The 13,594-nt window shown below is 37.9% G+C and overlaps 1 protein-coding gene across 12 annotated transcripts in view; it reads left to right on the top strand.

Annotated features, from left to right (window-relative positions):
- Nucleotides 1-13,594, top strand: part of RALGAPA2 (Ral GTPase activating protein catalytic subunit alpha 2) — a gene marked incomplete at its 3' end in the record, with an annotated part of 326,498 nt that overhangs the window by 215,596 nt on the left and 97,308 nt on the right. For all 12 annotated transcript variants that reach the window (XR_013992302.1, XR_013992303.1, XM_081034222.1 and 9 more), the window contains 3 exons: nt 297-368; nt 4,634-4,757; nt 9,441-9,596. Coding sequence is in view for 10 of the 12 variants with exons in the window: in XM_081034222.1 (XP_080890348.1) it covers nt 297-368; nt 4,634-4,757; nt 9,441-9,596 (352 nt within the window). The remainder of the gene's footprint in view (nt 1-296; nt 369-4,633; nt 4,758-9,440; nt 9,597-13,594) is intronic.

The raw sequence follows: 13,594 nt of genomic DNA, 5'->3' as shown, positions 1-13,594 counted from the left end.
GTGAAAACAGAGACACAGGCACCTATATACAAGTCACACATTCATTTACCACAGAGCCATCCAGTGTCACTTGGTAGTAATGGGATGCAGTAGAATTTTGATACCTTTGAATGTCTCAAGGAGAGTGGAGTTTATTCTGTAGGCTTCAATTGCAGATCTTTTGTGAATGAGGTAGGCAATGGTTGGGTAAATGGGTGGTTGGATGAATAATAGGTAAGTTTATCAATTGATTGACTGAAAAGGGCAAAATTATTCTGTGATCACATGACTTTTCTTCCTTTCCTTTCTCTTTATAGGAAGAATTTCCATCTGTTGAAGAAAAATTCAAAATTATTGAGAGAGCTGAAAAATCTAGACTCCCGTCAGTGGTACGTGAAAGTGTGTCAAACCACTTTATTCCTGTCTGTCTTTGTGTGTGCATAGATGATAAATACAGCTGCAGAAATGCCAACACCTGCAGAGACACCCAAGGGTAGTTTTGTAACATAGAATCTGGTGACATTGCACATGCCATCCTTTTGGTATTTTTACCCTTGAGAAATAACTTATATGCTTGCTACACTAAAAGGTCAGTGCTCCCACCTAATCTGTGCCTTTGATTGAGGACCTTTCATGCGGCAGCCAGTGGACATTCATTCTCATTTCATCTCTGTGGCCACCTCTTTTTCCGGTGAGGAATAGAGCCTTACCTGCCGATGATTATCGCGCAGTCTGTGTTGTTTGAAGCAAGTCTGACTTCTTAACCGGTGCTGTGTGCCCATGCACTGACATTCTGTAGTTTCTCCTCTACGGTGCTGGCGAGGTTAAAATCAGGGTGTTGTAATTAGTGACTTCTTAATAAGTAAGCTTTCTTCTCCAAAGCTTTGTTAGATTTACCCCTTTTTTGTACAATCTTAGAACCAATTCTAAAGATGGGCTCACAACTAGTTTTTGATTTAGGGAAATGTGTGCTTCCAAAAACATCTCAGTGAAGTAAGTGTGTCATACTTGGTACATAACAAGTGTTCAAAAGTCTTGAACAAACTGCTTACTTAATCTTTAGTTTTTCAAAAACTCATTTACGAAAAATAGCTTTTGTTCCCTGTTTTGTTCCCTGTAGGAATATCATTAGATCTCTCATTAGAGATGAAAAACCCGAAGCCATTATTCCTCACATTGCCCTTCATCATATTCAGTTTCCCAGTGGTCATTGTGCTGCTTTTTCTCTAGAGGAATAGAGATCAAATTCTCTGTGGGAATTTTGAGAGGCATTTCTTCTGAAGGACTCAGGGATTCACTTTTCTCTCCCTCTTGCCCAACAATATTAAACAAGCAGTCACTTGGGTTCCAAATTCAGCTTTTTACGCATGTGCTGAATTATTCTGTGCTTCCTAGTATTAAGTGAATACGTTGGTATCTTGTAATTGTCGCCAATTTGTTGAGTGTTAATGCACGTTAGTTGCATGAGGTACAATTGAATTAACTCCCTGGGGTGCTGTTGCAGTAAAATGCGGCTTTGGAAAGCTGATTGGCAAATCCTCTGCCCGTTGATTAAACTTCACTTAAAACCCCAACTCCTGGATTTAGTATCTTCTTGACATCTAAAAAGGTATCAACTTATTTTATGGTAAAGGGTGTTTTCAAGGTTTTTTTGAAAAAATGGAAATAAATTAGGGACTCTTTAGCTATGAGAAATCTAGACTATCTCGTGTGTTGGTCTGTTAGCAAGTAACATACCTTGTCCTTCAATTTTCAATTAGGATATTTCTATTTATTTCTGATACCAATTTATCTCCCTGCTGTCAAGGCATAGTTCCTGCTTAACATGTTCTTAGGAAAAGTAGAGGCTATTTTTCAACTCCCATCTATATACCGTGAAGCTGGCAGAGATGTAAATGATGTGCCAACTGTACAGACAAATTACACTGAGCTCCCCTGTTGAATATTAATGCTTCTTGCCACTGCATGGTAAGGTGAAAGTTAAAATCATGTTTCTTCCTCGTTTGGCTTTTAAATGTGACAGCACAAGAAAACTAAGCTCTTCTGGTCTATTCCTAATAAGAAAGAAAAAACACATTCTAATCAGAGAGAGGAGATGGTTGGTTTTATGTATGTGTGTTCCTGAATTACCTGCTCCTTCATGCAGTCGCCATGCAGCTTATGGATATGAAGTGCTGTTGATGTTGCTAATTATCATTTCAAAAGCCTGGCTCTAATAAGGCCAGACACAGTGTCTGCATCCGAGCAGGCTCTCTGTGGTGCTAACATTTTGGAGGACGTGAAATTTGATGACTGTTTACAGCTAAAGGTCACCTTTCCTCACACCTACATCAGTCAGGCAGTCATTGGGACTTAGCTCTCTTATGCTTCCACATTGAATTAATGAGGATTTAAGGACCTGTGAGTAGCTACAATGTAAAAAGCTTGGACTTTAAGGAGAATAAATCGAAACATTTCAGATAAACCTGAGATTGTTTTTATGTATGTAAAGTACATAGAATAGAGAAAATTAAATGCTGAGGACTTCTAAATATATAGAGAGAGCTGCCGAAAGAAATGGAGTAGCTATACTTTTTTTCTTCATTGGTTGGATGAGACAGTCTTTCAGGTTATAGGTTATGATCTCCATTATCATCTGAGCCCCCAAATTATTATAGCCCTTAGAATAAGCCAGTGAAATGCTAGGCTGTCGATGTCCCCTGCCTGTTGCTCAGGAAGTAAATGGTGTTGCATTTCGGAGCTCCATCCTGCATAAGGACAAGCTCTCTGACAGTTTGGGAGCACAGGTCTCTACTGGAGAATCGGGCCCTGGTATCCGTCCCCGCAAAACTTGCTTCTCCTCACAACACCTATTCTCGTCAAGAGAGGCTCCCCCAAGAGTGCTCATGCCACACCAGTCAGGCGTTCAGGTTGTCCACCTTCTCCAGTGCACATCAAAAGCCTTAAAAAATGGACAGTGATTGATTCCATTGCTATGAATTTATTTTAAGGACATAAAATGTCTTAAAAAATGGAAGCAACCTAAATGTCCTATAATGAGGATTTGGGATATGGTATGTTAATATAATGGAATGTTATACAACCATTAACAGCTTAGTTATAGAAGCACATGATATTAAAGTGTTCACATTCAAAAATGGTTGAAATGGAGAATTTTACATTATGTATTTTATACAATAAAGTGTTCTTAAATATTTCAAGTGAGAAAATCAGTTGCGAAAAAGAATATAGCAGCTTCTCATTTTTGTATGTAAAAATGCATCCTAAAATGGTTATCAGTTATGTTATTTACTTATATATTGCAAATAGTGGGTTGTTTTTTTATTCCTCTCTTTCATTTCTATATTTTCTAATTTTTCTTGTATGTTTATTTCATGTAAACTATTGGGGGAGAGGAATAGCTAGCTATATAGATGAATAGAAGGCGAGTACTGTCCTCCTTCATTTATTTATATGACATTTTAGTTGAGTTTCAATTCATTCTGCTTATTAGGAGAAAAACAACTGCAGAAGGAAATATTTGAGAATATGTTAAAATATGGAGCCAAAATTCCAGCAATATGGATGTCTAATCAGATTATAATGTTGAGATATTAAACAATTAGGCAATAGAAACGTTTTTATATTGTTTAAGCACTTGGTAGTTTTTCCTATGAGATTTTTAAAACCGTATGCAAAAATAAGGAGAAGAATGGAGCTACACTGGAAGTGGTAATCCAAAATGTTAAAATATAGAAGCTATAGTAGAATTCGCAGATGATAGGGCTATAAAATGATCTAACCTGTCACCAGATTGTTCAGTATGGGTTCAGTTATTTTGACACTTTACCCCAGGGTATAATTTGTAGAAATTGGTCATTAATACATTTAAATATATCATCTTATCTCTGGTCAGTTCGTCAGAGATTTAACTGGGTGCCTACTGTGTACCAAGGACTGTGCTAGATGGACAAAAAGTAAAAAGGGGGGGCTCCTTTCTTTATGTTTACTTGATTTAACAGCAAAGTGCCCAAACTCCATCATGGAGAAAGTGGACAAAGGGTGTATATGGCCAAAGAGGTTTCCCTAGACAGTTATCCACCCTACCAGGCAACCGTGGATTAGTCAGAGTACAGAGTGGGTACAGCCCCTCTCAGAGAAAGTACATAGTATGTTCTGCTTGGAAGAAGTTTCTGTTTCTCATAAAGTTTTGGCGTATTTTAACAGTTCCAATCATGGAACTACCCAATATCTTTAGCTCAAAGTGTAGAAAATGAAATATGGATGTATTCACAGTTGATGTCTATTTGAAATGCTTTCAAAGATATTTTTTACCAAAAATGGAGAAAACTTGTCAAACAGTATGCTGTAATATGCAAGAACCAGACTGCCCTGCTTCAATTCCCAGTCTACTGATTCTATGTGTGCTTTTTAAAATCTTTCTGTGCCCCTTTCAACCACCTTTATAAGGGAGGCAATGATAATAATAGTTGTCTCATTATGGTATTTGCAAAGAATAAATGAGGTCATGTGTGGAATCTTCTTAGATCAGTGACTTACCTCTAGTAAGTTCGCAGTAAATATAAGCTCTGTCGTAGAAGTCATACTGGTCATAATAGTAAAATAAAATGTTATATATAAGAATTCTCACTCCTTTAAATTTGAAAATTTATAGCCGTGAAACGCACAAAATCGCGGTGTTTTACATTGCTGAAGGTCAAGAAGACAAGTGTTCAATCCTCTCCAACGAAAGAGGAAGCCAAGCATATGAAGACTTTGTTGCCGGTCTTGGATGGGAGGTAATTCATTTCATTCAGTAGGTGTTTGTTGATCAGCATTATTTTAATATGTATATAAATGAGACATTGATTGTATATGTTTTTACATATGTTTTCACATTCACGCATAACATGGGTAGAGTTCTGGAGTTGAAGAATTATTGAATTTGACATCTTCTACCGTGTTTCCCCGAAAATAAGACCTAGCCAGACCATCAGCTCTAATGCATCTTTTGGAGCAAAAATTAATATAGGACCTGGTATTATATTATATTATGTTATATTATATTATATTATATTATATTATATTATACTATGTCATACTCGGCATTATGTTGTATTATATTATATTATATTATATTATACTATATCCAGTCTTATATAACACCTGGTCTTATATTAAAATAAGATAAGATCTATATAAGACGTATATTAAAATAATATAAATCAGCTCTAATGCATCTTTTGGAGCAAAAATTAATATAAGACCCGGTCTAAGACCTGGAAGTGGTCTATAAGACTGGGTCTTATATTAATTTTTGCTTATTTTATTATTAGACTGGGTCTTACATTAATTTTTGCTCCAAAAGATGCATTAGAGCTAATGCTCCGGCTAGGTCTTATTTTCAGGGAAACACGGTATTAGTTGCATCTCAGTATTTTATATATGAACTTTGGTTTCCCCTTAACTTGCCTCTGAATAGTATTTCATTTGCTTTTTATCAGAACTGAGTAGTCAGATCAGCTTACCCAGCCATAGACATTTTGTAGTAAAGAAGATAAATATGAATTCAAAATGGATCAAAGACTTACGCATAAGACCTGACACAATAAACTGCATTGAAGAAAACATAGGTACTAAACTTATGGACCTTGGGTTCAAAGAGCATTTTATGAATTTGACTCCAAAGGCAATGGAAGTAAAAACTAAAATAAACGAATGGGATTATATGAAACTGAAAAGCTTCTGCACAGCAAAAGAAACTATTGACAAAATAATGAGGCAACCAACTGAATGGGAGAAGATTTTCACAAACAGTGCCTCTGATAAGGGGCTAATATCCAAAATATACAAGGAACTCATGAAACTCAACAACAAAAAAACAAACAACCCAATTGAAAAATGGGCAGAGGACCTGAAGAGACATTTCTCCAAAGAGGACATACACATGGCAAATAGACATATGAAAAAATGCTCAACATTGCTAATCATCAGAGAAATGCAAATGAAAACCACAATGAGATATCACCTCAACCCAGTCAGAATGGCTATCATTAACAAGACAAATAGTAACAAGTGTTGGAGAGGCTGTGGAGAAAAAAGAACCCTCATACACTGTTGGTGGGAATGCAGACTGGTGCAGCCGCTATGGAAGGCAGTGTGGAGGTTCCTCAAGAAATTACAAATAGAATTCCCAAATGACCCAGCAATCCCTCTCTTGGGTATCTACCCAAAAAATCTGAAAACATTTCTCTATAAAGACACGTGTACTCCAGTGTTCATTGCAGCTTTGTTTACAGTGGCCAAGACATGGAAACAACCAAAATGTTCTTCGATAGATGAATGGATAAAGAAGTTGTGGTATATATACACAATGGAATACTATTCGGTGGTAAGAAAAGATGATATAGGAACATTTGTGACAACATGGATGGATCTTGAGAGTATAATGCTAAGTGAAATAAGACAGACAGAAAAAGCAGAGAACCATATGATTTCACTGACATGTGGGATATAAACCAAAAACAACAAAAGAACAAGACAAACAAATGAGAAAGAAAAACTCATAGACACAGACAATAGTTTAGTGGTTACCAGAGGGTAAGGGGTGGGGGGAAGGGTGATGAGGGTAAGGGGGATCAAATATATGGTGATGGAAGGAGAACTGACTCTGAATTGTACACCTGAAATCTATGTAAATTTACTTACAATTGTCACCCCAATAAATTTAATGAAAAAAAAAAGATAAATATGGGCAGAGAAGCAATGGCTTTGGCCACAGTATGAAGAATGGAGAAGAAATCAATGACTTGATTGATGAAAATATGAAGAAAGTTAGATGAAGTCAAAAGTTGAAATGAAAATAGAATGTAGTAGCCATGATGTTTAGCTATCAACCTATTTCCCTAGGGTAGATCTAGAATGACTGCTAATGAAAAAAGATTGTTTTTTCTTTCCTAAATGATGCTCTGACAGACATATATATATATATTTATACACATGCCCACATACACATATGTATGTCTCTAGGAACATGAATCGGAAGGAAAATATATTCCCATAATCTAAAAGAGTTCATAATAGTTAAAATGGAAATTGGCATATCTGAAATAATTTTTCTTCTTACTACTTTTGTTTTGGTTTCTTGGTTAGTTATTTGAGCTGTGGGAAACTGTGGGTGCATAAGGAAGGCTTGTCTCTGAATGTTGAGGTTAGCAGGGGGACTGACATGGGTGTGGGGACAAGGTAAGAGTACATCAAGTCTAAGACCACATAATTTCTAAAAGGTCAAGTAGATTTTGATCTAAAAGTGATCAAAAGTGGTTACTTCCAATAAATCACTGTCCTTCTTACTAATAAGGTTACATGTTTGTCATATAATATAATCATTATATAATTAATATGTTTATTAAATCATACATTCTTAACTAGAGTTTTTTTATTATTATTATTAGTTTCAGGTGTACAAGACAAGGTGATACTTAGACGTTCATCATTTATATCCCTCACACTGTGAACCCCCCTCCCCCCATCCACTATCCCTCCGACCTCACACCGAGCCATCACATTATATATATAAAATTATAGTTGGCATTCATTAATGTTTAGCTTCTGGTGTACACTGCCATGATCAGGCATCCATATTATCTCTGAGGTGGTCTCCCAAATAGGACGTATGTCCATCGGATACCCAACAAAATCTTTACGACATTATTGAATAAGTTCCCCAAATTAATTTTCAGAAAACCCTGAGGCCATCTTGTGGTTACCAGCTGCTTCCTAATCCCTTCACCTTTCCCCTTATCCCCAACCCCCCCCCACCCCCGTCCATCTAACAACTCTCGGTTTTATCTTTGTGCCCTCAAAACTGTCTCTGATTAGTTCATTCACATATTCTTTTCTTTAGATTCCGCATATAAGTGAGATCATATGGTACTTGTCTTTCTTTTCTGACTTATTTCACTTAACATAATGTTCTCTAGATCCATCCATGTTGCTGCAAATGATAAGATTTCTTTCTTCTTCATGGCTGCGTAATACTCCATTGTATAAATGCACCACAGCTTCTTAATCCAGTCGTCTACTGGTGGGCATTTCGGTTGTTTCCATATCTTGGCTATTGTGTAAAGTGCTGCAATAAACATAGGAGTGCATACTGATTTTTGAATTGGAGTTTTGGATTTCTCCGGGTAGATGCCTAGGAGTGGAATTACTGGATCATAGGGTAGTTCCATTTTCAGATTCCTGAGATACCTCCATACTGTTTTCCATAGTGGCTGCACTAATCTGCAATCCCACCAACAGTGCACTAGCGTTCCCTTTTCTCCACATCCACGCCAGCATTTGTTGTTTGTTGATTTATTGATGATAGCCATTTTGACTGGGGTGAGGTGGTATCTCATTGTGGTTTTTATTTGCATTTCTTTGATGGTTAGTGAGGTTGAGCATTTCTTCATATGTCTTCTTGCCTTCTGTATGTCCTTTTTAGAAAAATGTCTCCTCAAGTCCTCTGCCCATTTTTTAATTGGGTTGTTTGTTTTTTTGGAGTTGAGTTGAGTAAGTTTTTTATAGATTTGTGATATTAATCCCTTATCAGATATATCATTGGCAAATATCTTTTCCCATTCAGTAGGATCCCTTTTTGTTTTATTGATGGTTTCCTTTGCTGTGAAAAAACTTTTTAGTTTGATGTAATCCCACATGTTTATTTTTTCTCTTACTTCCCTCGCGCGAGGGGATATATCTTAACTAGAGTTTTAAGAAAAGACTAGAACTTTAATTCAGTGTATATATTGATTTTATTTGGCACAGAAGGATTTGTCTATTTTTTTATTGTGTTAGAATAGTTGCTTTATTGAAAGAAGGATTTGTCTATTTTTTTATTGTGTTAGAATAGTTGCTTTACTGAAAGAATACTAATTTATGAAAAGTAGAAAAAGAATGGATCTAAGTACTAGGAAGTAAACATACATGCTATAGCTTGAAAAGAATTATGACTTACAGACTTTGGGCAGTGGTGTAAATTGGAAAAACCCTTTAGAACAGCAGGTTAGCAGTGGCTGTTAAATTTTGAAACATCTTTACCTCTTGACCCAACCTCTTATAGAAACACTGCTTTGAATGCTCCACTGGTTTGACCACACCAGCACTGTTTAAGAAAGCAGAAAACTCCGTAAAACTATCGATAGGGAAACTGCATGTGTGTATACATAGGTATATATACCTATTTACATACATATATCTGCATTATACAAATGTACAAAAGGAAAAAAAAAATATGCCCCAAACTTTTGGTAGTGGTGTTCTTGTTGGTAGGATTATGAAGCACTTTCATTGTTAATGTATCTTTAATATTTTAATTTTGTCTAACTTTGTATTACATTAGTTTTCATCAGAAAGCTATAGAGATGAACATGATTAGATTTTTTTAAATCTACATTCCTGCTTAGTGAACTCTTTTTCCTCTTTGTGACCTGTGTTAGGTGGATCTCTCAACCCACTGCGGGTTCATGGGTGGACTTCAGCGCAGCGGCAGCACAGGGCAGACCGCCCCCTACTATGCTACCTCAACCGTGGAAGTGATTTTCCATGTTTCCACTCGGATGCCATCAGACTCAGATGATTCACTCACCAAAAAGGTAGTCTGGTTTGTATGTGAGGCTCTCCTAGAATTGAACAAAGGCCATGGCATAACATGCATTGAGACTGGATGTGACCTTAGTGTCACTCTTCTTAAACTACAGCTATCAATCTGAAATACCCAGCTTGGCACAGACTAGATAAAAATATATGAAAAGCAATCAATCATTTGAGTCTTACATCCTGAGATTAAGATTTAGGAAAAGGAAGGATCTTAAATGTTGTCACTTTTGGATGTTCCCTCACATGATTATTAACTGACAGAAAATAGCATTGTTGACCTCTCAGGCTGGCAATGGTCGTAAGATGTAATGACGCTGGACTGGCGGAACTCTGAGAAAGCAGGCACCTCTCTTGCTTGCTGTGGGGCAATTTGGCAATATTTGTCAAAATGACAAGTCCAGGTGTGCTGCTGTCCAGTGGTCCCACCTTTCGCACTTATCTTATGTTCTCCTTCAACTTGGCCTTATGGGTAGTTTTCTCTAGAATTCAAAGGAAACCTCCTCCACCCCTGAGGCACAGTACCTGGTAAGATCTCTAACCGTCCGCCCTTGTCATTGCCTGTCGGTCTGATTGATTCTTCTGTTCCCCTGCCATTAGGCAGGTGATTGACACTGGTCGATGGGCTTCGCTGTACCTGCTTCATTTCTTTCCTCTGTGGTTTTGCTTTTTCACTATTGTAGCTGCAGACCTCTGGACCATACTCGTAATGGGCAGCTGTGAATCTACTCATGAGACCTCAGAACTCAGGTCACAGCACAATAATCAACAATTCTCACAGCGACCAAGTGTCTTGGATGTGCAAAGCATGACTGGCTTTCACTCCCCGGCCCTCGTGTTAGCATGGCCTCCCACTGGCCATGAGTTGGCTCCCACAGGCATGGAAGAACTGCCTCCATGTCTTAGTTTTTGTTTGTTTGTTTTGTTTTGTTTTTATTGTGTTTTTTTTTTTTTTCTGATGGCTGCCCTGGCTGTGGTATTCTTAGTGAAAGGGACCCTGCTCTCAGAGAATCAATTTCAGATTGCCAAGATCCCAGGCGGGGCTTACACTTCCATTTTATTTGCAGTACTTTGTAAGTTGCTTCAGACTCTGCAAACGTGTCACCATATTCTATGATTTTCTTATGACTAAGAACTATTTTGTTAAAAGATAGATTTATATATAAAATATTTTTTAAATTATTTTTTAAGTAAAGTAGGATTGTCTTTTTTGAGAAAAGACTGTTTTCTTGACAAAACACCATGCAATAAACAATGTTCCAAGGCTTGGCTTTCTTGAAGATTTCCTACTGTAATAGTCAAAATTCAGCTGATACCTTTTGCAACTCCAAGATTTAGCATCATTAGTGGCAAACTCTCTTTATCAGGATACCTCACAGCTAGACTAAAATCAGTCACAGTAAGAGTAGCCTAGAGTTCCTTGTCTTATTCTAACTAAATTTTCCCTAACAGCTTAAAAATGGGCTGCAAAATTCTAAAGTGTTTCATGCTCTCTTCTGCCCCTGTCATGGGGGCACTTTTTCAATTCTGCAATCCGGTCGCAACCCCATACTGAACTCTTGATCCTTCACTGCAGAAATTTGTTAGCTCCTGCTAGATTAGATTTTTCACAGCTAATCTAACTGCTGTAGGGGTTTTCAGAGTGGGGACAGAGCTGTGCTATTGGATTTGTCCAATTCATTTGACTCCAGGACTATAATTGCACTTATGTCTTACAAGGCTTTTATAGCCTCAGGCTGGCCAGCCGCATAAAAAACAAATTGGCAGTGATACAGTATGAGTGAAAAGGGATGAAAGACCCACATTATCAGTCTCCAGGCAGCACTGTTCTGGCAGGAAGTTTCTTGGTTAATTTACAAATAAAACTTAGATTTTAGGATGGGCACACTGTCAGCTGAACAATAGGGATGTCAGGCCTGACTGTTACTTAGTAAAAGTAGCAGTGGGGCCCACTGAGGAGCAGGAATTCTTCAATCAAACAGACGACTCCTTCTGGAGCCAGCTGGCGATGTAATGTAATTAGTCGGGAAAGGAGGTCAGCCTATTAGGTGTGTACCATGACCAGTGTCACCAGTGCGTGCTGCCTGGTAGCAGCAGGCAGAATGGCCCAGGCGGAGGGACTTTAAAACTCTGTCAGTACAAGAAGTGGCATGACATGTGGTTGATTTCTTAAGACTTAAGAACCAAGCATTTGTTCTGAGCCTGGTAAGCACCTGCACATTCTGGAGCCTGTTCTGCAGTTGAGGCATAGCTGGCAGGAGTGACAGCTCCATTCCAGGATGAGACTCCTATTCTCCTCCCAGATTACACACGAGTCACATCAACTTGACTTGTGTGCACGGAACTTGCTAGTGGATCTGATTTGAGGGCCTCTACCCAGAATTCTCCCAAACTCACAAAATGATGTCTCTGAAATGGAACACCCTTTAAAATGAGCAACACTTTGAAGTTCCCAGAGTATTATTCCCTTTTGTTCTGACATGGCTGACAATATGGCCAGGTTAATTTGATTCATCTTACCTGCTTGTATACTTGTCATTGGCAGAAGTAGTTGTGTTTCTGCTCTTTGCTCCAGATTTATCAGCCAACTGGTCCTGTGGCCTTAGCACTTAGTTTTGTGAGTGATCTAGTTAAACTGTGATGTGTCCAGAGGTCTGAGGCATGTGACATTGAAATCAGCTTTGAGATGATGAATACTGCATTATTACCACACAAAAATAGTTCTTCCTTAATTACCGAATTGCCATGCTGGGAGGATGAGTCTATTATTGATACTATTCTGCCTTGCTGTAGTTCTGAGAATGCAGTGGCAAACAGAATTGGGTTATATAATTGAGTAACCTAATTTAGAAAAGGGAGAGTAACTGCAAAATTTCAGTAATCACTGTGTTGCCTCCAAGCTAATGCCTTACAACGTATACTTACTTCTGGATCCACAGGAGTGATCACGGGAGAGGTCACAGAAGATGACGGCATTAGGTGGCAGTCCCACATTTGAAGGGTGTTTAGTAGGTGGGTTGGTCCTGTTAAGATGTTTGTGCCAGCATTCTATCAAGGGGCACAGAACCACCTGAAAGTTTGGCTCTCTTTGTGGGATGAAGGGTATAGGTGTGAGTTCTGGGGCACCCCCCAGCTCTCAAAATTACCGCCTGCTGGTCTAAATTCCTCCCAAATTTTCAATTTGATACTATTCATATTTCCCTTGAAAACATGCCTTTATTGTGCTGCTAGTGATGCTGGCTATCATGTTTTCACTCCAAAAGCATTGACTTTGAGGAGTGTGTTAAGAGGTCCTTGAATATTTTATTGAAAAGAAAGAAAAGTTCTAACATCTAAGATGGGAATAGAGAAATAGAGATGTTCGGTGTTGCTACAAGTACTCAGTGGTTTGTTTTTTTTAAACTGTTTATGTGATGGATTGCTTGCTACCCTTTTAGCCTTTATATGGGGGTGTGGGGGAGATGTAGTGAGTAACTTTGCATTTAGAAAGTCATAGATGAAATTAAATTGTTCTGGATTATCATGACTCGTGCTCGGCACCTACGGTTGCATTTGTCCCAGAGTCCATATTCAGACACAATGAAATCGTGCACCCCTCGCTATGGGTACAAAGGTACAGGTGCAAGTCTCTTGAAAAAAAAAAAATGACTTGTACAATCATTCCCAGAAGTATGAGAGGGTGAAAAATAAGAAGGCATTGCAGCAAACCAACTTCTTTGTAACCTTGTAAATGGAAAGGAGGCCATATTGGGGTCACCTCGAATTTTCCCTTTGTGGTCAAATAGTCTATAAAGAAAATCTTATTTACACTAACATGTTTTCAATAAGTGGTATTCCAAAGCACCCTTTTTTATATTTTAAGACAAAGCTAAAACTTTAGCTTTGATACAATATCTCTATTTTATTAAAGTCCCTCTGAACTTAGTCATTTTTAGGGCTCATCTATTAAATAAGCTACGAAGTAAGAAATATTTTTTCATGGTGGTAGACAGTGTTC

Source organism: Rhinolophus hipposideros, assembly GCF_964194185.1.
Source record: "Rhinolophus hipposideros genome assembly, chromosome: 22".
Taxonomy (NCBI): domain Eukaryota; kingdom Metazoa; phylum Chordata; class Mammalia; order Chiroptera; family Rhinolophidae; genus Rhinolophus; species Rhinolophus hipposideros.
The sequence above is the reverse complement of the archived record's forward strand: the minus strand, read 5'-3'. Positions and strand labels throughout refer to the sequence as shown.